General features: G+C 42.0%; 1 protein-coding gene across 11 annotated transcripts in view; it reads right to left on the reverse strand.

Annotated features, from left to right (window-relative positions):
• LOC114875500 overlaps nt 1–26856 on the reverse strand; it is a 210556-nt gene that overhangs the window by 54405 nt on the left and 129295 nt on the right. For 10 of the 11 annotated variants that reach the window (XR_003789252.2, XM_029185855.2, XM_029185857.2 and 7 more), the window contains exon 5: nt 13503–13562. The exons of the other annotated variant lie outside the window; for it this stretch is intronic. Coding sequence is in view for 9 of the 10 variants with exons in the window: in XM_029185855.2 (XP_029041688.1) it covers nt 13503–13562 (60 nt within the window). In the remaining variant the exon portion in view is untranslated. The remainder of the gene's footprint in view (nt 1–13502; nt 13563–26856) is intronic. 11 annotated transcript variants of the gene reach the window in all.

Genomic DNA, 26856 nt, shown 5'->3' on the forward strand with positions numbered 1-26856 from the left:
CAACGAACCAATGGTTTTTGAGTTTCCATTCGGTGTACAGGAAAACTTGGATGAGACACGGATCATTTGTTTGCAACGAATTTATAATTAGAGAGTCTACCGTATCTTCGAATCTTAATTAAAATTGGTAGTTTATTTTTTATTCGTGAACGAGATCCAAGTGTACCGGCTGCAATTCTGAATAGCGAAAGTTCATTCTAAGAAGTTGGAAGAAAGTCACGTTTCTCTGTCCTCGGAGTCTCAAAGAGAAAAATCCCTTTTCACTTTCCACTTGGCAACCGTTGGGTCGCACAATAATTTCCCACCCACACCCGACGGACTAATTTACGTCTTCGCCAGAACGTTTCTGCTTATCAAAAGCGCTCATTGAAGCAATCCAAGCGGAATGGTAATGAGCGGCGTTGGTCTCCAAGGGCTGTTGGTCGCGATTTGACCATAAGTATCGGTGCAATCCATTAGATTCGAGGCGACGCCGACGGTTTCAGGGGTCCTCGAGTCAGCCAACGGCGTTTCCACATCGCGCGGGGGAGATGATTCGTATGCGGGGGCACGTAGCTGCAATTCACCCTTTCTAAACCCTCGCCGAGTCCACGTTTTAGTACTCCAAGCCGATCCACGAGTACGGCTGGCTATTGTTTGTCGCGAACCAACGAAATTGTACCGGGTGTACCGTGTGTCCCGACCTTTTATACGACAGGTGTGCACAATTTCGCCATATTAATATTTAGAGGGTTGTGCAATTTTTCTAAACCTACATTTGATGAAATTTTCAAATATAATTAAATTTTTTCCCCAAAGCCTGGAAAAATAGCAAGAGGCTATTTTTATTTTTTATAAAATTAATCTTCGATTCGTGGAATTAAAATAAAATTGCAGGTGTTGATAGTAGGAGCGTGAAAAATTGTCTTGGAATAAATTTGTAACACACCCCGTATAAAGGAGCGAGGGTGGATTTCCTTGCCGACTCCTGTATACTTGTAAATCTGTATTAAAGGGTTCCCAGAATGACCATGCCTGACATTATCGGGAAAGTATTGGTTTCCCGTGGATTAATGGCGCACACTGTGTCGTGAATAATTATGAGGCTGCCAGGCCAGAATAAACAAGAAAGGATTTAGAGCTCGGCTTTTCTAGCTATAATTCTTACACGACATTTGTATGCCTCCTTCCTTTTTCTTTTTTCCATGAATATACATTTCAGTGTATCACATGAATAATAATAGAGCAGACATTTTCTAATAAATAATCTGTTAGAACACCTAATTAGTAGTCTTTAAAAGAAAAAAAAGTGAAGATGTTTCTCAGCTTTCAGTTCGTGTGTCCAGCAAGTCAAGACCGTGCAATTATTACAAGCTGCCCCTGTCCAACTAGCCCTTGTCTTGTGCACCCTTAGGGATGGACGAAGGGGTGCTATGCACAGGGATTCATTGGAAGACCCATAGAATTAGTACGGGGACTTCCGGGACGTCATTTAAAGTACAGAACCGCCGTGATAAGCCCACTCTATATGCAGAGATTCCGTTAAATTGCAAACGCCCATTTTCCAGCGAAGGGAGGTGAACGAGAGAACAAGGGTAAGGTCCCGTCCGCGTCGCCCTCGAGTAATCAGACGGTTAACTCGATCCCAGGAACGTTTACGGGACGACAGCTCGAGCCGATTTTCTTATGCCCCGGAGAAAAGCTCGCGTCTCTACGATCCTCTTCATCTATCTCCTCCATTCTGTCCGTTTCTCTTCAACGATCCTTTTCTCCTTAGGGAATGTTAATTTCACCGAGAATGAATTTATTCGATTTACCAGGAAAAGATTAAATCTTCCTTAAAGGCCCATTAACGATGCTACGTGATCGATCGATCGATTTATCGATTGGAAAGGAAGTAATTTAAACAGGTAAAGATACTCATCTCTTAAGCCTTTCCATCGTTTGCAAAAGTAGGTTTCTAAAAGCATAGATTCTGAACGTAAAAGGGTTGGAAATATAAAGTAATTATACGTTCGGAAAATGACGCCTTGATGATGGTCTGAAGCAATTCGTACGATCGATCACTCCTCTCTCCTTATGTAACGCTAAGTAAATTTCATAAGAGAAACGTTCTCTATTTCGAGCTAGGCGAGAATCAACTATTCACACGGTCGTGTTTAGGCAGGACCTTGATTTAAGGGTGTTTCGTGTCTCGTGTTGAAACCCGTCAAGCCGAGCAGCTGCCAGTTGAAATTACGATCGTTTCGCGTACACGAGGTGCACGCGAGTGGCAAAAGCGACCAATGTATTTCTCTAAAACGCGTCTCGGCCTCGGGAAATTTGCGCCGACAGCGGAGCTCCTTTGTCGTCGTCTGATGCTGGCATACGGTTCAATTTGAACGTCAAGGAACGCATGAAACTGCTCTCTAAACAATGACACCGAGGTTTCCATTCTGCCTTCCATGCTTCCCTTCCTTTCTCTCTCTCTCTCTCTCTCTCTCTCTTTGAAATAACATTTTACGTAACATTCATTTCCTTAATAACACCTTAACTGTATATCTTCCTAGTGCAGTCTCTTTGCTTGCTTTCCTAAATGTAATTTCTTAAACTTGATAACTCGTAACTATACAATCTTTAGAGAATTATTTTAAAAATTTGTAAAATTACACCCTTGGTAGCGCTGTGAAATTTTTCCGATTTCGTAGATATTAAATTTTTAATTTTGAACCTGTTGAAGAGTCAAAGCGAATCAAAGAGGAAAAAAAATTCGCGTCAAGAGATTTAATAAACTTTCAACGAGAAACACGATCGCTTTGCGTACGCGAGAGATCGCGGTCAAAGCAAGGGGTGTCTTCTGCAGCGTGCCAGCCACTTACGCCAAAGAGATTTCACCCCAAAAGACTACAACGTCTCTTTGGTGTCGAAATACGTGTGAAGCGTTCGCGTCTCTAAATACTACCGCCTCAGGTTAACGTCTCCTTTTCTCTCTTACTTGTACGTCTCCTTCTCCATTGCTCAACCACTCATCTTCCTTCAAAACTGGCTACCCATAAATCTTGATGAATTTCGAGGATTTACGGATCATTTATACATGCTGTTGCTCCGAAACGCCCGTAAGATTAACTGAACCCGCGATGCGGTATCCTAAGATGAAACGGGCTGAGTAGTTTCGCGTTTGGTCAGATTCAAATTACCTTCTGTAATTCTGTTGTGACATCGCGTTTCTCAGATTTCTTTGATTGATCTGCATAATACATTATTCACGTTGAAAGTTATATATTCGTGTCGCGAACTGCTCGTTAGTGTCGTTGATGATTAATAATACGCGAGGTTTGAATGAATTGAAATTTTCGAAAGTGTTTATCAATAATTTTACATTGATTAAATATTTTAAATGCTACGACCATGATGTAAATAAAATTTTTTAATAGAATAGAAGTTGAGCGTAATCATGTGCCTGGCTATGAAAAGTTGTGTATGACAGCATTCATCGACGACATATTAATTAACATCGTTTACAGATGGTATGAAGCTATGAAATCACGCGTCGGCGACACGTGTTTTTAATTTCCGCGTGGAAACGCTGCCGCCTTTAAAGGCGAACCCTAAAATGAGGAAAGCTTCAGAGGAGTCTGAAGCTTGTTCCACCCACGCAGGTAGAGCTAATGAAAATCGAACGATCAAAACCGGGAATGGCAGTTCTCGTTCCAGGGAACTCCCTTTGAGCTACGCACAAAGCGTCAGAAATCGACAAAAAATCACGTGAAACTAGGGGTGGCTGTTGCTTGGTTAAGAGTTACGTTCACGCACATCATTAGGGTGAAAACTACCCCCTTGTTCTGTTCTAATACGGTTTAAAATAATTGATCAAGTCGAAACATGAAATAAAAGTTCGAGTTTGTTGATAATTTTGAAATATTGTACAAAAGGATGACATGAATGAAGATTATTTATAAACTAATTATGGTTATTTTAAGTAACTTCTTTATCCTTGTTTTGTCCCTAATGAATTGTAAAAATGATCAAGGTAGAAAAAAACTGTCCTTAGCAAATACTTAATAAAATAACAAAATTTATGCAACTTAAACTAAATCACAGTGGCTACGTTTTAAAAAATTTATAAATTACTGAAGGTATCATCTGTACAGAATTAAACTCCAGTAAATTAAGTTTCAAATAAAAGTCCTGATCAGCAGTAACTCAGTGATCCTTATCTCAGGAACGTAAAAAGAAAGCAGCCATTAACGAGGCTTTCTTTTCTTCCTGTTCGAAAGAAACCTCGAACTGTAATTCACTTTGTACAAGTTTCAACGACGACCAAACAACGAGCAAAAGATAGAAGAATCGTAATAAATATCGTTCGCTAGATAGGACAGGATAAAACGCTAGTCCTGAAAACGGGTATCGCCAGTTTGTTTAGCGTTTTCCAGCGGTATCCGGGATTCAAGAAATATTCCTCGAATATAGCGGTGAATTATAGCAACCTGTCAACCGGCGATAATAAATCGTCGGCTTGGTCCGCGTGCATTAAACACCCTGCACCAGCAGCATTAAAAGCCTCAGAATCTTGAACGTCGTTACAATCCGCGAGCATTCCGCTTTGACTGCTATACTATCTTATTCGTTGCTGTTTCGCGCTTGGATCCTAATCCAACTGGATGTACCAAAGAGGATTTCCATGCCCCTGTACTCGTCTAATATTAAAATTCCGCGGATATTAATCGATAAAAATGAATTCGATCGTAGGCAAAATCGGTGCAGCTTAGAATCGCGTTAGAAATTTAGATCAGCGGCTCGGTAACGTAGCGACAATCGAACTTCCTGTAACCTTGTTACAACTATATAATGGTACAACTGATCTCGAATGCCACGTTAATATTAATTATTCGCAACGCTGATCGCGATTATTACAATCACCGTGTCGTTGCATCGTGCAAATGGAATGCTGATCGAGCTGAATTGCTTCATAATCATTGACCTGCAATGCCAGCACTCGCTTTCTATAGAACAATGCGACATCGGGGCTCTTGTTTAGAGCATACCGGAAGAACAGCTGACTTTCCGTTGCATCAGTGCTAATTAAAGTCCTCGATGCATTCATAGCTGTTTCCTTTTTACTATTTTTCAGACACAAAGAAAACGTACATTTTTATTCAGAAAATGAATTTCTCTGAATTTTAATTAATAAATCTATGAATTATCAGAGTTGATACTCGACGGAGCTCGAAGGTAAGGTAGAAACTAGTTGAGAAATATCGAGTAATAATTGAAATAGCAAGCGTTCGCGGCTTACTGGCGACGTCTGTTCCAAATTTACTCGAAATGTACGAAGTTAGTCGACGCGTCTCTAAAATGTACACGTGCTCTACATGGACGAACACGCCCAGCTCGTTTGCATGTAAACTATTTGCAAGACCGAGCTACGCCCGGCATGCACGTCAACCGAAATGCAACACGTGCTTGCTTCTGTCGCGCCACAGCTCAAACGACGTTTCCGCCGTTTCCAAAAGTAAGCGAACTCCTGCCGAGACCGAGCATACCGTTCTGTCAAAATGAAGCATAATAAAATAAAATCATCGTAAAACGAATCACGTCTTTATGTACAGTAAAATCTTTTTAATCCTTCCATCTTTATCGATCGTCCCTTAACGCACGCGGTGAACGGAGAACCGGATTAGCTGATTAGCCAATTTAACGAAGATCACCGAGGAAAAAGCCGTATTCGTGTCCAGGATGGGTTCAGGGACATTTAAGTCGCCGTTACCGCGACCAACGAAATCCTCTCTGCCGTTTTCCACGCGATCGTTAACTTTGATCCTGATTAGCGTAACCGCCCCCTTCGTAACGAGAGTATGCTTTTAGGGCTATCGAAAATCTGGCTAAAGGGTCCGCTTCTCGCACGCGTGTTTCCATGTTACATACGCGGGAAGGAGGAACGGGCTTCAGATGTTCTCACGTCCAGCTGAGCTTTTCGGAGCCGATAATTAGGTGGCGAAAAAAAGCAGGGTACGAGGGATGAGACAAATCAGCTGGAAAACGATGTACTTCAAAGGCCTCTGTGGCTCGTTACTAAGCTCCCGTTTGGACGGTTCTTTTCCTGATATACAGAGACCGAGTTAGAGGATATCGAAGTCCATTAACACTTTCATTAAATGTTTTATAGGATCGTTAAATCGAAGAAGGCGAGTTAACTCGTCGTTCGAGCGATCGATTCAATTTAATCGACAGACTTGGACGTTGACAACTTCGTTTCCTTAACGAAGCAAAGTAGAAAGACTTCTCGACTCGTAAAGTTTAATATTTTATAGACGGTGACGATGTCGAGATTCACGTTGGTACCGTTGAATATCTGATACGAAAAGTACGCTCTTATAAAGGCGACGACGAGTTAAGCTCGTACAGCGTATTAAGTTCCACGGATATCTCGGGGGCTTGCACAAGCTTCGCATACTGAGGACACGGAAACCGGGTGTAAAATTATGCAGGGAATATGTACAAGACGCCCTTATATATCGGTCGTCGAGTTAGCAGACGTAGCCTGCCAGCTTCGCTGCAAGATACGCGCATTGTCTGCGGACTTTGAAACTATTGATGCGCCAATGCAAATGCATCCCCCGTTTTATCCGTTTCACGCGAACCGTTCGCCCGGAGGATCCTATCTATATGCATTCCATAAATAAGACCCTGGAAAAGGGAGGCATTTAAATTAAACACCTTGTTTTCGGGGATTGCTGGCTATTTCTATCGTAGAGTGTCTTAAAATATTACTGCGAACGATTAAGAACTATTTCTTTGGAAAATTATGAAAAATCGAATAATCGATCTTTGGAAAATTACAAGAAACCCTTGAAACTTTGTCTTTGAACAGTTTCAAGATATCTGAAGGATGGTTCTATCGGAAGAGTTTTTAGAAGAGACACTCGATCAGTCTCAGGCCTAAAGATGAACAAAATACAGAACAGAATGAGGGTATTGGTATCTGAAGTGGCACTCGCAACCAGCTCCTTCGATTTTCTGTTAAAAGTCCGGGCGAGACCATCTTCAGGGGTGGTAACGCGGCCAAGAGTCAGCAGGATGCAAAAGAGGTCAACGTACGAACCATCCATGCATGATTTTTCCACGAGTGCTCTCCATTACTCGACGATCGCTCGGAATTCGTCTATCCGGCATAAATCTCCATCTGCTTAAAAGCATCGGGCACGCACAAAGCGACCGGAAGTCGTCGGGTTGCGTGGACGATTTCCGCTGTTGTTGCGATAAATATGTTAAAGAACGCATTCGTTTGAGCTGCTCGAAAATTTAATATTCCGAGGAGAAGCTTTGTGGGATGAAATTAAAAAGAAAACACAGAAGTTTTAAAATTTTGTAGAGTTTCGATTGAACCATCCACCATTGCTTTAAGGTTAATACGAGCTACGATTCGAGAAAAATTCTCGAGAAACGAGATCTGTATGTAAAAAAACCGAACCAATTACGCAGACAGAATCTCGTGAGTCCGTGAAATGGAAAAGGAGGAAAGGAACGAATAAAATTCGACTTCGTTTCATTGGGGACTCTATTACCAAGCTCAGCAAACAGACGTTCTCGGGGATGTAATAAAGTTAGAGCAGGTGGAAGGACGGGAAAAGAGGGGGACAGAAGGAAGAGGCCAAGGTGGAACCGCAAAAGTTCAAATTGATTTTGCAAAACCGCGGTCCGCTTTATGCAAATTCAACTGGCAGGACACTCGAGTAGAGGGTGTTTTCATGCCTTCCTTCGCTTGACTCCGTGGCTCGTGCTGAATTATAGCCGTGATTTCCGGCGAGATGGACCTTCCGGTCTGGCAGAAGTCCAGTACTTCGCGAAAGTGCATGGATAAATCAAAAGCGTTTTTCGAGGCGTACCAAGGCGTTAGTTTATTGCTGTGTAAATCATTCGTGAAAATGGAAGAGACGTCGATCGAAAAATACATAGGCCCGTTCGTCATCGTTCTCTCGATACAAATGTGACGTTCTTTTGACGAGGAACAGGATTAACATCCACCTGCTCTTCGTACTGTCCATTCTACAAGATTGAAAGGATTCATAGTCCATCAAATGGAAAAATGTAATTTAAAATATTGTGAATGGAAAAATATAATTTGAAATATTGTGAATGGAAAAATGTAATTTTAAATATTGTAAATGTAAGAATCGTTTGAACTTTTCCTTAGCAAATAAAAATTTCTATTTGCTCATCTTTTAAATTGATAAAGTTCCAAGAAAGAAAGCAAGTATTTTAGTGCTGTCTTTTTTTTGCAGAGAAAGAAAACTACTTTCCTCTTTGCTCGAATTCCAACTCACTCCATAGGTGGTCCTCTATTCGCACTATGTGGCAAGGGATCTTACATGAACGCGTTCATGCTGTGTTATATTGCATTTTATTACCCTCGTCGTATACTTGCCAGAAGTAATAGTAGGAAATTTATAGGCAACAGTCTTATAACGTTCCTTTCCTTGCTGTAACCTATATTGACACGTTGTTATCTTCACTTACTAGAGTCTGCTGGATTTCATTTCGTTTATTTATGAAAGTGATGTGGCTCGTCTGTACTTCAACACGGCTTGTTATATTCTTTTTCATGATACACCTTAAATTTTATTTTGTAGATACTTTATTACTAACATTTTATCCTTACTTTAGATAAAATTAATTTTATTCGTTCTGAAGACTTTCTGTATCACTTGGCTGATAAGTAAGCAGATACTATTATTGCAAATTGCGAAACAAAAAAATATGGTGAAATTCTGAATTCGTTTAGCCAAACAGGAAATCCGTACGATCTGGTCGCCAAGACTCTCGTAAATGTTGGCTTTCGTATGAAATCGCGTAGAATATATCAACCCTTTGCAGACGACATTTCGCTTTATAAGGAAGTTGCGGGTAAGTTCCGAAGCATCCTACAGGGGGATGAATTCTCCTGAGAACGCGACCGAAATTGAGAAGAAAGATGAAGGGTAGGAAAGGGTACGAAGCTGGAATGAAGTAAGGAAAAACGCGTGTGTCAATGTAAAACGCGATTACCAAAAGCATGCAAAATGAAAAAGAAAACTAAAAAGAGCTAAAAAAATTTCAAGAGGCATCAATTTTGAATTACACTCAAAGCTCTAGGAAAGTAAGTTCTCTTCGAAGGGTTATTCAATTTTGAAATAAAAAGTCTGGATAAGAATGTAATTAACTTGGCGATGATAAATCATGAGAGAAATCATGCATGAGGATTTATCGAGCAGAGAATGTTTGGAAAAGAAAGGCGAACGAGCGAATACTTTGGAAATGGCGGGGGTGTTTCGGTGAGAATTGACTTCGGTGAATGATGAGACTCGGGGGAGAAAACGGCAGGGAGGGTCGAAATAAAAAGAATCGAGAACAAAGAGACGAAACAGAAAAATAAAGATTGGCAAAAGTGCCTCTCCTGAATTTGGCATCTGTGTTTTATTGTGCCACCCTGCGATCCATAGACCTCGGCTACGTAGCCGGAGACAAAACGACTGTGTTCCATTCACTTTTGCGAGCAAATGAAGTTTCATAATAAGCTTGATCCCCTGCTTCTTTAAGAAAACACTACTTTTTATCAAGATTTCTTTGTTTTTAAATAAAAGTCTCCACTGCTGAATTGTTTCAAAGGGGTAGCTGGTACTTTCGGAAATTTAAGAAACAATTGGTTGAAAATTTCAGAAACAATTGTAGAAATTAAACAATAAAATTCAAGGAATTTTCTTAGACTCCCCCCAAAAAATTGTAATAAGCAAAGGGTTGATATTCCACATTATTAAATACTTTTGACGTCATTCGACGAGTATCGCTGTAAAAACATTAAAAAATATGCGAACTAAAGCCACGAGCAAAGTTCCAAAGTTCCATGTAATAGAATAAAAGGATCGTGCACAATAAGCTTCTTTGTTCGTCGTTTCTTTTACACAGGAGGCGTTGTTTTTTTTCTTGCAAAGGAGTTGCGGCTGCGTTTCCAAACGTTCCCAGAGGAATCGATTCTCCCGGAGGACGAAACACCGTCGATAGTACAAAGAGGAAAGAAGAGAAACGGAAGAAAGGTAGCGAACGAGCGGAAGTAAAGATTAGACGGCGGTAGAGGAAGGATGGAAAGCGAGGCGAGGCAAAAACCACCCCTCGATACGCTTCTTCGACGGAGACATTTTAATTTACGTCCCCTTCGGCACGATATCGCATCGAATTCCATTTCTACGCGGCCTATCTTCATCGTTGTGTCTTCAGGCAGAAGAATCGGTCCAAGGAGCGTTTCAAGTTTCGCATTATTGTCCCGCCGATCGTCGTTATCACCCTTTGTTTCATTCGTGGCTAATTAGCGACTACTTCAACGAGAATCCTGAAAAACTTGACCGGTCTTTTGCAACCAGCACTTCGTCTGACTCGCATTGTTCCGATTCTAACAATGATTCTTCCAGTTTCGTGCCTTCTTCAAACTCCTCACGAATCATAAGAAACATAATCACCGAATGTCCTTATGAACGAAAATAATTTATGTTTTTAATTATTTTAGAATTTTCTGTATATAGATAATGGATTCTTCTTATTGTTAGAAGGGTGTCCCCTGATTTTCTCTATTAAAGAAGTATGTCGTTCCTTTGTACCAAATCTTTTATCTTCTTTTCACAAATCTATCCTTGAAATGTACATCCCGATGATGGACCGAAAGTTAGTCGAATCAGGCTCGCCATTAACCGAATCAATATTTACCCGTCCTATTTTAGCCCCGGAAAATGGAAACGATGCTCTTAAGGATCTCTAGGCATTTGTCTAAGGATTTCCGTGAATCAAGAATTGTAACACGAAGATAACATTCCAAATATCTGCCTTTGCCAAACATAATACGTTTAACCGAAATCTCATGTCGCAAAACTTCGTTCCACGATTATTAATTCATTTTAACTCGAGTAATATCACTGCTCCGTCACCATAACAACCCCGTTTTAAAATCGCTGAACGATCGCAACGAACGATAACAACGTCCACGAGCGAAGCATTAACGATTAATCGTTTAAAAGCTCGCCCTCCGGCGCTTCGACGCGGCCGTTAATGAGTGCTTTAATCAGTCCAGAGTGAGTTATAGCATTCTCGAGAGCATTTATTGAGAGTTCGTGTCGTTTCTTATTCACGACGATGCGATGTCTCGATCACCCTTAAAGTCGAGAGCGTTTAAAAAACGGAATAAAATTTGAAGTATAAAAAAAAATTTCCAAGTTTTATCAATGAAAGGGTTAAATCCGACATTCGACGGAAAGGAAAGTGTGTGACTCGATTTGACGGTCATCCATCGTCTTGTCCATGTATCGGTGATTATCGCGCAATACATGCGGTGCAATAAAAGATCTGGAGTTCGATTTATAGCGACGAAAGTGGCGTTTTATTGGCACTATCGATCTTTTCAATCCCGGAGCCTCCCTGGCCGACTGTACCGTGCCGCTGATACCCGTCGAAATAAGAGGGATTCGGTGTAGCAGGTGTCGCGGATAAACTGACAAGGGTAAAATATAGTGTGTGTGCGCGCTCGCGTGCTACCTTAATGTATGTATAACCGTAGATAATTTATCTTTCTTTCATTTTCCTTTTTTCTTTCTTTCGTTCACGGTGATACGTTATCGGGTTAATACTTCATTTCACGCGCGGCTGTACGGTTGCAGTTGAATCAGCTGCAGCTAATTATAAGTAATTTCTCCGTTTTAATTAGTAGCTGTTATAAATTACTCGACGCGTTACTTCACCGAATACGTCTGGCTAAATACCGAACACAGCAAGTAGTAAACAGTAATAATACTATTAGGAGTAACGCAACGTAGTAAACACTAATAACAGTTGTAATAACGCAGAGTAGTAAACAGTAGTAACAGTAGTGGTTCCACTAAACGCTACAAGTACTATGTAACAGCTCTGAGAATTGCTTCGCGAAACACTTCTCGGTACAAATAGAAATGATTATAAATATCAAAGTATTTGTAAAGTTAGTTTGAAGTTCAGAAAATGTTTAGAAAATTTATGTGACGGTAGAGTGTACCGGTCGACGTGTTAAATTATCGAGAAGACCATCCAGCCTTCCATCTCGAGCATGGAAGAGAAAATATGTATGGTTTCTGGGAAGAGAGGATTTTCTCGCAGAATAATTGACTGGCTGGCAAGTTGGACGTTCGTTCGAAAGGGCTCGAGGGGTGCAGCTTTAAGATCGAAGTCTGGGTGGCGGAGAATGAAGAACAATGGGGGAAGGATGAACGGGTATGAGAGCGGTTTAGGAAGCGAAGGGAGGATTCGAGCTTGTGTCATGGGTTCTCGGGCTTCTTGGTAGAAAGCCTAGCGAAAGATAGAAGGGTGAAGTAGCTCGAAGGGAGGCTAATAGAAATGAAGAGGCTGCCTGTCGTCGAGGCATAAAGTTGTAAACCGTACAGGTGCCACCACCGTCGTCAACGCTTTGCAATTTAACCGTGTAAAACGGAGACAACGTCGATCTATACCCATCAATGGTTTCCGTCTACCCGTTTAAGCGACACGAACAAAATCCATTCACGTGAATTTGATAGTTATCAAAATTTATCAAATAAAACGAGTGTATAATAAATAAAAAAATATTTCCTAATAAAATGAAGATTTCAGGTAGATGGATTGTTTGAAATCTTCACTGAAAAAGTCAGTAAGTTAAACCTTTTTAGGAGCCTCCCGAAAATCGACGATAAACGATGAAAGCTCTCAAAGGAACGCGCGGTATTCGAAACGACACCCTCGAATTCGCGAAGAGGGTGAATTCTCCCTGAAGAAACGGATAAAAAAGAAGCCTGCATTCCACGATTGCTGAATATCTGCTGTTTGTTTCTTCTGAATTCTGTCTTCGACATTCTTCAGATATTTCAACTCGTGAATAATAAATACAATAGAAACTTTAAACTTTAATCTACAAAGCATCGATTTGATTTTTCTTATCAATGTATTAAATGATTATTACTTCTCGAATAAATCTCTTTCGAAGTAGAACCGTCTATTTCTAACTCTTCATTCCACTCGACGATTCCGAAATTCTTATCGAGGAAGCATTCGTCGCAAGAATCTCTCGAAAAACGAGCTTCTCTCGACGATTCAGCCGACTGAAAATCGACATACGCGTTCACGGTCCCTTTTTATTTGTGCATACCGCGCAAAAATGGCCGAGACTTAAAAGATTTACGACTTTCTTCGCTTCCGACCGCTCCCTTTCCCGTTCTGCCCGTCTATATCTCGCCGACTTTCCTCCGCGACCCTCCGAGACGATCCTTAAGTTATGCAGATTTCGCGGATCGTACAGGAATTCCCGCCGAAAATTGAAATTTCATCCTCCTTTGTCTTCCGTCCGGAGGATCGGTCCCGAGACTAACCACCGCCAGAAATTGTCCCTCGGGATTACGTTCGCGTGGGAAACAATCGCGCGACGCGCCTTGACTTTCATTATCGAAAAAAGACACCACCACCATCAGCCGCGGGGGAAACGCTCCGAGTTATGAATATTTTCCATGCTTTGATGTACTCACGTTAATGCACGCTCGAGACGACAGCAACGGATTACCTATACACCACTCTGCGCTACGTACCTGGAAAACAGAAATAACACAACGTTTTCAGCGTGCACCAAATGCAACATGCAAATTGTAATACCTTGGCTTCAACAGTCGAGGATATTGTTCGTTATATTTTTTTATTGATTAAAAATCGAATTTTCACGTTACTTTTAAAAATGTCTGTTTTTTAAAACCTGTTGAGGATACGTGGGAAGCAGGTTGCTAAGATAATCTTTAGTGAAAAAAGTAACTTTATTAACCCTTTATTGCATTCCGTTCTCAATGGGAAACTTGAATTTCACATTTTTTATAGTAAATTAAGTAGACAATACAGAAGATTCTGAGTTATGTGCGGAGAAATAGAGGGCTTTCTAAAACCGTTTTATTTCAACAAAACCAATTCGCGTTAAAATGACTCTGAAAACTACCCCATTTACGTCATACGAGGGTTAGATAATTTTCCGTCTTAATTCGAGGCTCTTATTCGAACGCGTTGACGGGACGTGTCTTCCGAAACGTAAATTCAACTTTCCTAATTCAATCCGAGCGAGAGATCTAATTAAAAACTTGCAGGAAATTCATAGAACGTCGAATGGGAAGCGACGGCAACGCGTACAAGGAACGTCAACTGCGTGGGATCGTTTAAATTCGCGGCAAACAGAAAGTCCTGAACAGGCGTCTTCGCTCGCATAGCCTTTCGAGCAATTCCTGAGGAACACATCCTGCTGGAAAGTTTTCGCGATGCCGAGGACAAGAAACTCTTCGCCGATAATATACTCGGTTTAATCAAAGGGCGCATGTCGCGTGGTTGAAAGTACGGCTCAATTTCAGATCCAAGATTGCTCCTGGTGGCAGCGTTTTACGAGATACGTATCAGCCTCGATCCTTCAACCTTCACCGCTTGCCAACTTTCTAGCTGCACTACACGCTTCCTACGGAGAAGCTAGATAAGTTCTCGAACGAGCCCTCAGGGCACGTGGCTTGTTCTCCCTTTTCTCGAGGAAAGGAAAAAGCCACCGGCTTGTTGCAGTTCGCTCGAAGGGGTTAACCAAGTTTGGTTACGAGGGGTTGAAACGCGGATGACACGTTCCCATCGCTTCTGACGTAGGACCGCCTCCTTGACCCTTTTGCTAGTCGACGCACGACCTAATCGTCCTTAAAGACTCCTCGACGAATGATGAATGGCTGGTTTAACGAGGGTACCCACCCCCTCGAACCTTCGAAAATGTATCGGTTACCGGTCATTGATTTTAACCCTGTTGGAGTCGGGAACCGATTCGATTCCTGGCTCTGATAGAACGATCATCGTTTGAGGTTTCATTCTGGAAGGAGCAGTTTAATGGTATTATCCTTGGAATAATGAACTATTGATGCTTGAACGGTGTTTTAATTACGAAGAGTATTGTATGAAGAGAAGAAGCATTTCCATAACATAAGAAGATTGTATAAATGGTTATTCAGTGTCTCGTTGAAATAACACGACGAAGAGTAGAGTACTAAAGAGTACGTTAGAATATAAATTGCCTTCATTACTACTGAATACGCAAGTACCAAGCCTACTGCTATTGATTCCATCGGCGAAGAAGAGTTGGAATTGGCATCAGAAACCAGTCTCGGATACAGGTGTCTTATTGTCTGAATAGCCGGAGGGTCTCATTGTTTGGGCGTCCCAGATGTTAATTCCAGGTGTATCTGTACGAAACACGAAGCCATCTCGAACCATCGAGATGAATGTGAAAAATTCTTGACATGTTATCTGCATTTTTTCAGTGCATCATAGAAACAGAACATTTTTATAAATAATATCATTTGAGAAAAATCCAAGAAAAGAAGAAAACTACGATTGGCAGACAATTATTACAGAAAATGTATAAAGAAGGGAAACAATTAAAGACTGATCTGCTTATCAAATACTCGAGCGAAAGATGGAAATAAGCCGAGGTGGATTTCTTTTCGACGCTCCGAGACTTTCTTCTTCCTCTTTTTTTCTCCCTTTTTTCACGGACCACGGCTCCGCAGCCGTGATTGCATTCAGGAAGGAAGCTCGAACGATGATTATGAATCACCGATTCGTGTAATCGCTGCCTCGTGGGACTCGGTTAAGAGTCGAGAGAGCTTGCCACGAAGACTTTGCTGGTCGTCATCGTTCGGCGAGCAACGTGGGAGGATACGGTACGGCGAATATCGCGATCCAAAGACAGAGGGCCCCGGGTTCAGCCGCAGGAAATGGAAGATCAATATGTACTCTCCTACTTTGCAGTGTCTTGTTACTTGGAGCAGACCCACGGTTACTCGCATACCCATTCGCCCATCCTGTGTATTCAAATTGAACGTTCCTGATGAAGAAAGCATGCTCGTTGCATGCCTCGTTTCACGGTTGCGACCACATTCTCGTGTTTCTACTCGCTTCGTGAGCTCGTGAAATCCTAAAGTACGCGGGGGTGAAATGTGTAATTTCGTCGCGTCAATTATTTGCCTTGCCATCATACCATATCGTCGCTTCCAAATATTCCAATTTTCCAGAATATTATCCCAACGTCCACCCTCCACGATAAATAAATCGAATCTTTATTTATTTTTCAATTTGTCCATTGCACGATTTATGTAAATATAGATACAAAAAATATTCTTTCGATTCAGGACCAGACGAAAGAATACAATACTTCGATTCTTCCCTACGCAGCAAACGATGTATGCTCTTCACCCTCTATTCGAACGGAAAAAAATTCTCTGATCGAGCGTTTCCACCCTTATGTATCCGAGTAAACATCGAAATTTGCTCGCCGCGTGTAATTCGAAACACTGCCAGCAATGACTCGGTTATGACCATTTATTCAATCTTTTAGTAGAATTTATCGCTTGAAACGTTGTTTCGAACGAGCTAGGATTTAGCGAGGTTTAAAGGAACATTCAAAATTGCCCGACGAATTCCTCGCACGAGAGAACACATCAGAAGTTCGCGTTACACACTGTGTAAGCTGTCGAGCGAGTTTGACCGCACCTCAAGGGTTACGACGTGGACGGTGGAAGCTCAACTTCCGGAGGTAATAAAATATTTGGCTGTCAAGAATACAGCTTCCTGCTCAGCCGGTACTTTATGTCTGCGCTCGAACTTTGCATTCCAAGAACGGTGAAATGTATTTATAAAGTTACCACTTAAATTCTTCTTATCTTGGATGCAGATTATTCAGTGCACAACCGTATCTTTCTCGAAACTGTTCTTTTTCTAGTTTCAACTATCAGAGATCACACACAGTTCCGCGTTGAAATGCGGTCTGACGTCGCGAAAGAGAGTAAAAAGGGGATGCAACGACATTCGCGGAGACAAGGGGAAGGCAAGGCGATGAAGTGCAACGATGCGCGCTAGATTGGCCGGCACTTTCAGAGATATGAAATTATTGTTCGACCAGCAGCCCTTCTCGTCAAAGGATCGACTGACAAGCGATCTCGAACGAAGCACGACAGCTTGACTAATGCGGTTATACGTCGGCCCCTCGCAATCTAACCAAATGAAATACTCCCACTCGCAGAAGGAGCTGATGTCACGAAATCAAAGTTCCTCCCTCTTCCCTAACCCGGCTCCCTTCTTTCTAACGAAGAAATCATCTTTCCTACCGCATCAGCGAGAATTCTTTTCCTCCAGCTCGCGCCGTTCGACAGAGAGTAACTTGTTTCTTACCGCCGTTCAATTTCGTCTAATTGAATAACGCGCTGCTACGTCGAACCTTTTCGCGTATTAGCTCGTGGGGACAAGAGTGATCGGGTAATTTCCTTGTTTTATGTATCGAACGATCTGTTATTGTCAGGAGCCTCGATTGCAGAAGGCTAATTAACCCTTTCAGTAATCACTAACACATAAATTAAATTACCGACTATCCTTTCTGGATTCAAAGAAGATGCAGGAAGGAAAGATGCATTAGTGTTATTAATGATTGACAGAACTGAGCTGTGTTTCTTACCCGAAGTGTGACCAGCACTTGAGAAAATTGCAATAGACAACGAAATACAGGGAGAGGAATGACAAACGTCAGACATCGTCAACGAAGGCCTTTGTGCATCCGTCAAGCGAGCTGCCAGATGAACAACAAAGGGAAAAAACATATAGGGCGAAGCAAGCTGACGGTTGACCCAGCCAGCTCATCAGCGCCGACACGGAAAACAGATGTTCTAATAGATACCACTGTCGAAATGAAAACTGTCAAAAATGCTTCTGTTTCTGGAAAATGTACTGTAGGATGCCGGCGAAAAAATGATGGCGTTTCGTCTCGGGAACCGTCCAGTAGAATTCGTTAATGGGGCTGATGTGGACGGCCCCTGCCCTACTCGCCTGGATTCTATATTCTCAAATCTTATATAATATATATATCGACAAGGCCCGTGATAGATCACTTGCGAGAAAGGATGGAGTTACACGCGCGACACCTTGCGGCCATCACAGAAAAGGCGCCTGGGACGCCACGCTCCGCTCACAAATCCCCACAGTACAGAAACAAAGAGAAAAAGTAGATAATTGTTATTCCTTTTCAGGAGAAGCTCGTGAGAGCGATAGCTGGATGGCACGATCGAATTTCGCGATTCAATGGAGAAAGTCAGATCGCTAGCGCGATTTATCGCTGCCTAGTAACCGTCAATCCGCTTGCGAACGTGGAGCAAGTATAATTGGTAGGGCCTAGACATCCTGGCCGTGTTTAGCTACCTTTTGTGGGATCAAGGTATTACCACGACCGGTACTACCGTGCCATTGTTATCCGGTTGCACGGGGTGGCTTTCATTGTGACTCCTGATCGGGGGCCGGCAGCCTCCGAAACACCGGAAGTTACGGTCCGGCGTTTGCTGTTAAATTTTAGCGCTCAATAAAACACCGGCTCCAACCGACGGATATTTCATTCCAGGCGTTGTTTCCCGCGAACGAGAATTTCGCTCGCCAAGTAATCTCCTCTTGCAATATTATGAATGAAACTTTGAATATTTAAATTGCTTAGAACGTACTTCTGCAATTATTTTGAAGGAAATATGGAGGGCTATGACGGTCGATACAATTAGGTTCGCGAAACGAAGATGATCAAATTCGATTGTTACGAAGGAGGAAATGATTGTTTGTAACAAAAGGGGGGAAAGAATGGCAGGGATCACAGAAGAGCATGTCGGATTTCCTGCCCCGCTTTCGGTTTTATCCTTGAAAGGCGACAGATGGCTGGACAAGCCAGCACTGCTCAACGATTCCAGTGGGAACTACCTGCTCGTCTTTCCCTTTTGTTCAACTCCCCAGGGCACGAATTTGAAAATAATAATAACGATCACTGAGCGGCATGGAGATGCCACGATTCTGCTAACAAAAGGAAATCAATGACCGTGATTCGGTTCAATTGATTCATCCATGCGAAAGTACTCGCGAGCTCTTGAAACAGTACAAGAACGAAATTGTTACGAAGTACTTTGAGTTTTCTAATTACAATCATGTCGGAATTAGTTTTCAACGATCGAACGCGCAAGAAATAGTGAAAGGAGGATCGAAAAAATGAGCGTACAGTGTTTCCGCTTCCTGACCGCGAAAACAGACTGTTTGCAATAAAATGTAAGCAGAAACTGCGGTTTCTGGTTTCCTGTAACTGCTTCTCCCTGATGGGAACACGTCGAGATGCAACACCTGAGGCCATTGCGAATTTAATGGAACACGAAACAACTATGCTAAAACTTTTACAAAGCAGAATTTTCACCTAAATTAACGTTCTTTTTTCATTCATCAAAATTTGTTTATTTTTGATTCCTGCAAATTGCGAAGATCGAACAGATGCAAGGATATAGAATATCGTACGGCTGTCGCATAAAATATTCGATCAAGAGGTTTCACTTAATCTACCCCTGGGAGACGATAGCAGGATCCTACGCGATAACAGAGTGTCCCCATGGATGCACGTCACTTGTATTTGTTCCTGTCAATCAAAACAATCCAGGATCGAACGCGAGGAGCCGCAGCAGGGTGAATCGACCGCACTCGTGCACCGTTCACAGGGGATGCGTGTGACGTTTAGCCCAATATCCGTCCGTCTGACCCACGCCGGGATTAATCTACTTCAAAGGGTCGCTACGCGTTTTCTTCTCCTTCGTCCTTTTAATATTTTCTGGGACTTCTAATCGTACCTCGAACGTCTTGAAATTAATTCACAGAATTTCATAGTGTCGATTTAAATCATTTTAAAATCAAAGAAAATATATTGAAATCCAAGATCATTAATTCAATTCATTTCCTAATGTAAGGAAATAAATTTCGAGCCTAAAAAACGTGCGTACCAGATCACAAATCAGCATTAAATCTTCTCGAGCGATATGCTTTATACAGGAAGCAACATAACTTACCAGCTCTAGCGGTTTCAAGGTAAAATCTAGCGGAGGCGTCTTCGAGCGGCTCGTTAGCGGTAACCAGGAACGATTTATAATTATCGCGGGTCCCTTCGGTGTAAAAGAAGGATGAAGATAGAGAGATAGAATGAGAGAGTTTCTCTTCTCTCGAGGTAAAGGCTGGCGGCACAGTTTCCCTCGGTTATCCTGAATCATCGGCCACACACTGGATTCGTGACTCTCGGCTAAGTACATTTACCATTCTAAACGCTCGAGGTATCTCGCTTCAGGGAAGCGGGTTCTTAATCCTCTTTAAACGAGTACACGCTCGGTGCGAGAGCAGATAAGTCCAACAGGGCTGTTTTCACGCAGATCAGCCATTAAATTCCGATCGTTTCGACCACGGTATTTTACTTTCCTAAGGATATCTAACGATAAGATAAATCCATGATTTCTTTTTGACGAATTTGTTTTAAATAAAAAGAGTAAAATCCCTTCTCCCTTCAAATTACAATGTTGAACGTAAAAGCTGATCTGTCATTTTGTAGAATCGAGATCACCTAAAGTCACGAAAAGGTCAGCGGAGAATCATGTGGCGCGAACGAAACAGAGAACGGAAGGTTCAACGCCCACGCGTTCGATCGCGTTACCGTCGATCCTTAATTGCGGCCGCGGGATAATTACGCGTACCTTTCGAAAGCGGTGGCGCGCGTACAGGGCCTCCCGTGATTCACCTCCCTCTATTTAAAGGCCCGGAGATTTTTCTCGGTGCCGGACAGGAAGAAAACGCGGACGGAAAGACAAGCGAAGAGGCGGGAACGTACACGAGCAAAGTCACGCTTTGCTTGTTCGTCCCACGCGAGCCAATATCCGACGCGGATACGCGATATTGCGATCAATGCCATTGGCCTATCTGCAATACGATCCGAACGAACGAGCGCGAACCTGGAACGTGTGAGAATCTCGCCGCGACGAGCCACGAGATCGATTACCCCGGCGGTCGTGTTGCGGCCCATCGATTTTCATTCGAAAACAAGATCGAGGAATCGATCTATCCAGTCTACCGTTTAGAATCCTCCTCGATAACGATCCAACGTGAGAAATCAGCGACGTTATTTTCTGTCTTTTAAGGGGGAAAAAAAAGGGAATCGACAGGTGGGATTTTCGCCAGGAGTGTACTCGCGAAATTTGTTTATCATAGGATTAAACAAAGGTCCTTTTTCCCGACTTGATTGTACCGATATAGCCGAGGATTAGCAGTATTCAGCGTCAGGATACGTTCACGGTAAATGTGCCGTAACAGATTTCGAGATGGAATGCTGGCGAACGGACGTCCACGAATTACCTTTTACGATTATTGGATTGTCCGTAGAGATGGCGGTCCGGCACGAAGGGATTAAAGATACGCCGGCAATTTACGCGGCATGCAATTTGAGAATTCAATTCGCAGCTTCGACCCTCGGCCAACTGTGTGTCCTCTCTCGCAAGATTATCGGCTCCGCTATCGATAAACCGGTCGGTTTTCGCTCCACGTTGCACCTTCTAATTCTATCAGCAATAGAGAAATCATCATTCCGTGATACCCTGTTTAAATCTTAATTTCGATCCAACTCGTGAAACAAGAAGATAAACTTTTCAATTAAATTCATGGAAAAAATATTCCTTTTCAAACGTTTCACTTCCTACGTACATAATCGCGATTTTAATAAATGATCCCCATAAATTCTCCATCAAAACGCTTATCATCTTTTATAACCGAGTCAAGATCTTCGGACGAAAAGTCTTCTCGCACCCCACTTGCTCTGACCCGACGATTATAAAAGCGGACTTTCGCAGTCACGAGACTGACGACCGAAATGATTTTTTTTTCTCCGCCATTAACAGGGAGCATTCGAGTATCTTAAGTAATTATCAAAGGTAATTCAATGAGCGGTTAAAACCCTCGTGAAAAGGCTAGCGCAGCCATAAGTACCGGTCGACTGAAGGGAGCGAAATTAAGGGGTTGGATCGAAGGTCGCGAAGAAAGGACAGCGGCACGAGAAGGAGAAACAGAGACGTAGCCGATGAAGAGGACAAGGCTTTGAGGACAGAACGAGACTGCTACTAGGTCGAGGGTTGTGAATGAAAACGTGAAGGAGCCACCTCTCGTCTTTCATGTCGCGCCCAGCCGAAATTCTCTCAAGGGTTCTCTTTCTATTAATACTGTTTCCACGATGCGCTTAATTTTCTTTGCTGCTCTATGTTTTTGACGTTTTTATGTCCTATTTCATGTCACTCCATGTAAAGGGATGAAGATTATGTGACGATGAAATGGAGGTGCAAAGGGATGATAGGAAATAAAAACAAAATTTTCAAAGAATTTAGAAAGAAAATGAAATGAATGACTACGCGGTTTCCTGCATACGAGTCTTGCATATCTAATGAAAATTTCTGAAATATCAACGATAAAACACGACAAATTTTCTTATCATTCCGTCACGTTCCGATGAAGATTTTCAGCTTCATTCTCGGCATGCACCGCGGAGCACATTCGGCGCGTCTTTAATGTAAGCCAAACGAATTCTGTGCGCAAGGCATGCATGAAAAGGCCCCCAACCGTTACTGGAACAGTTTTAATCAAAGTAAACTTCCCTTCGGGTATTCGCAACGTTGTCGTCGTTGACGACGACGACGGTTCTTTGTCCCGTGTACAAGACGAGAGAGGTTCCTCCTCAGTGGTTTCATTCATCCGAACCCTCGACCCACTACCGCTCTTCATCTATCCTTACAAGTTTCCTCTCTTCATCAGTATATCCTTTCACCGTGTCCTTCGATTCACCTTCTCTTTTTCATTCGTCACTTGCGAAATATCAGAATTCCGGCGATTCAATTGATTCCGCTCGTTGTCGGAAGAAAACACGAAAGATTTGCAAAATTTTGTAAATTTTGAAAACACACCGAACAAGTAATTAGAAAATCCTCGGCTCTTAAATCGAATAATTCTTTTCCATTTAGCAACCCTTGAATTTAAGTCTGAAATATCGTCATTCGCTGTGCTCGACAAGCAGGTAACAGCGTCGCGAAATAATTGGAACTGTCGATGAGAAGTCGTTTGCCTATTACGGAGAACAAAGAGGCTCCAGGGACAACGCGAACCACGCACAACTTCACCTTGATTAAAATTGTTTTAATAACGCAAAGACCTGGCTGCTTGCTCGAATAGTTTTTGACAAGGGCATTACCATAGGAACAACAAAAACCCTCGAACCGCTTGTTTACGCGAGAAGTCTTCTTCCCTCTCATTAACATGTCGCGTGTAATCACACGTTTCTCTTGGTAGGAACTGCAGGTAATATCGATTTTCCCTCATTATCATATTTAAACGTAACAATTTTATGCTAATGACGCGATTCCGGTGGTCTCCCGTGAAACAACACGAAACCGATCTATAAAATATTGTAAAGGAAGATTCGCCTTTTTACACTGTCGAGTTTTATTCTTTCAAGAGTTTGAATATTAAACAGCGGCATTCCAATTACTGTGGAATTTCTCGAACAGTTTTAATTAGATTTAATTATCTCGGAGATCGAATCTTGCCCGTCTAAAATTGTTGAAATTATGTTAATTTACAAAAAGCATGAAAATAAAATTGTTCTTCGATTTGTGACGAAAAATCAACGCATTCTTCCGTTTCCTTTATAAACACATCGTTTCTCAGGAAACGTGACCAAACTGTTGATCAATTATTTGTTCCAGGTACCTCGATATTTATGCCGTCGTGTACGGTCGTTAAAATTGCAATTGCTCCCCTCCACCCGATCCCTTCCAACAACCATAAATTACGCGCACCGTGAAATCTACGTGTACGTGTTTCCATCGTGCACCCGGGCAACAAGTTGCAATTACAAAGCGTGCCCCCGGCTCGCATGACTCGAGTACAAATATTTTCTGTCGCTTGAAAAAACCTCCGATATTGCGATATATTCTCATTCGGTTACGCGTATTTTCTTAATTAAAGTCCGAAGAAAATTGTTTGCTTCCCTTATAAATTTTACTCGCTCGATAATTGACTTAAGTTTACGGTTGACTGATAGAAAAATTGATTTCTAATTTACAGTACGTCTATGTCATTTTTAAATTACAAATACAAATTGCCCTGTTCATCAACTTTCCTCACATTTTTCAAGATCCCACAATAGATAAAGCACGATTTGTACAGCGTTGTTACGCAGCACTTTTATGATCTTTAAGATATTAATAACCGTTCGAGAGAGGTGTAATAATTCAGAATAAGACAAAAAGCGCAGAGAAATAAGCAAGGAATCTCATCAATCATCAGGCTAGAGTTCACGTTCTCTCTCTATTGGCGAACGACTCTATCGAACACGAGCGATCGATATCGACCTTTTAAGGTAACCCTGATCTAGACAGACGATTTATCACTTAGAAACGATGCGTGAAACGGAGCGAGGAGAACGCGTGATTGCTGTACGAGACACTGCGTGTGGAAAGGTATCTCGCGGTGAGAAATCAAAGGCTGCCACTCAGAAATCGAACGCAGAGATTCGTTTCTAAAGTGCGACAAGGAGCAATCTATCTCGGTTGAATTATAGGGTAGAATGCAGGAGTTTCTGATCTAAGTATGATTTACAAATGCGAAGTTATAGATCTTTTCTATTTATCTACAGTGGTTCATTAAAATATCTATATCCTCCTAGTCAATCAATGACAAAATAATTTACTTATCATTAAATGGGGCTATGAATTTAATTTAGTCAAATGATGATTTTGAAAGGACATCAAAGAAGAAGAGAAAAATGGTCAAGCGAATTGAACAAACAACCTAGTGACTTTTCATTCGCAGTCCCAACGAACCCGTTGGTCCGTTTAAATTGACGAAGGAGCGTCCTGAAAATTTAATCGGTGATAAACGTACGTAACGTTTAAACGAAGTTACGCCCGTTGAACGACGAGTTTACACGATTACGCAATTCCCAGGGACCCCGAGAATCGTCCATTCCCCTTTTCCTTTCCGTCGTTTCGCATCCTGTCAGCGGCAGGACGACTTCTCTGTAGTCTTTCCCCCCTAATTATTTTGTTTCCGTAACCCTGGCGACAAACGACCAACCACGCTGCCTCCTACGACCATCGAGGATCGTGCCTCGTGTTGTAAACGCACCAATTTCCATCCGGACAAATAATTTCTTTCCATTTCGCTCGGATTGCTTCGTGGAAACTATGCTTCTGACGACTTTCCGGCGACTGACAGGACGACCACGCAATCGTTGCTATATAGAGTTACTATAGACGTCTATAATAATTTTGGAAACATTGCACGAGAAATTTTGAACAGAATTAAAATAAAAAGAAAAAGCAAGGGAAAACATAGATTATTCAAAGAATTGAAGTTAACATTTATCATTCACAACGATAAACAACTAAGTTTTTCTAATTGCGAAACCGCAAGACCATGGTATTCAATCGGCAAGATCGGTGAAAGTTTCTCTGTTTTTTTTATAGGAATAACGAGATAGTAAAACGCGGTGAAATTGTAGAATTTTTTTTTATTATTTACGATTCTCCGCGACGAAATTAGAAAGCGAACAATAGTTTCGTCGCGAAATTCTTTTACAATCGCAATTATCATTCTCGTTGTAAAAATGGAGGGAAATTCTCGACGAGGAAACTCGTATTCTCCAAGAGCTTTTCTTTCGCGTAACCTATTGTGTTTCAAGATTTTTTTATGCGCTAAATTTGTATACTGGAGGCATAAATTTTTCAACACATTTTTAGGAAAAATATTCTCTAACAATACTTTCAAACATCCTGTGACTATACGTTGCAAAATCAGATTGGCATAAAGTTTGGCTAGGTACGAATCCTTATCAGTGACGAACTTCTAAGCAGATACGACTCGCTAACAGGACTTATTGTTAGTCCCGTTCGATTTCTAGCGTGCAGCTTGTCGGCATCTCCGTCGAGCGACGGTGTAAAGTGAATTAACGTTGTCGCTGAACCGTGCGAGGAGCGGATAATCAGGTAACGCGATTAATACGGGAGCACATCTGATCCCCTTGCTTTGGATCTTAGGGAAACTTGGAACTGATCTTGCGTTCGCATACGTCGTCGCGAATTTGAAAACCTCATATCCTGCACACGCGTGAGTCAAAATATATGAAGCGACAATTAATTGAATTTTTGTATTTAGATATAAAAACGACTTTGTACGAAACTCGATAAAATCCCTCAAAGCGAACTGACAAAGTTTTAGTGTACATTAGACAAACACAGGGCGGCGAATTAGCATCGTTCGGTGAACGGGTCGAGAGCGACCGTGAGGAAGCTTTCGACCAGTTCGAACGACCCTTTCGAGGGCAAGCGTCGCGACGTAGGCGGCGTCCCGTTAATCACGCCGTATTCACCGCTCTTTCCATGTTCTATCATTCTACAATGCCGGGCAACAAGCAGATGGTATCGTGGTTGCAATCAGCCGGTCGATTAATTGAGAGAGCGCAGGATAACCGCGACTACAATGCGCCTATCCTCGTAGGAGGCCTCCAGGACGAACTTTCGCAGCTGGACGAAGAACCTCTCGATATTTATCACCCTCGATAAATTTGTCGATTTCGAACAATCGACAGATAATTGCATCGACGGATAATACTTCCTTTAATAAATAAAACCTTGGTGCTACTCATTTTTGTAATTATTGCACGAATTAATTGTAATTAAATTCGTCGTCTTATTAGAGCCGAAGGGTGTGTAATCATGAAATACTGTAGCACGAAAATCAGGTACCTTGTCAAGCAATAATCCTCAAGTTTAATCACGATGCTCGAGCACTGTACCGTTGTAATAGTACATCACATTGATCTATTACCCGACAGAGGAGCGAGTATCATGATCCAGTTAAACAGATTAGTCAGATCGCAATTACATATAATTGCAATCTAACATTGCGCAATAATGTCTCCTCGATCTGTACCTGATCAATCGCAGAGGAAGAGTT

Source organism: Osmia bicornis, chromosome 2, assembly GCF_907164935.1.
Source record: "Osmia bicornis bicornis chromosome 2, iOsmBic2.1, whole genome shotgun sequence".
In the NCBI taxonomy this organism is placed as follows: domain Eukaryota; kingdom Metazoa; phylum Arthropoda; class Insecta; order Hymenoptera; family Megachilidae; genus Osmia; species Osmia bicornis.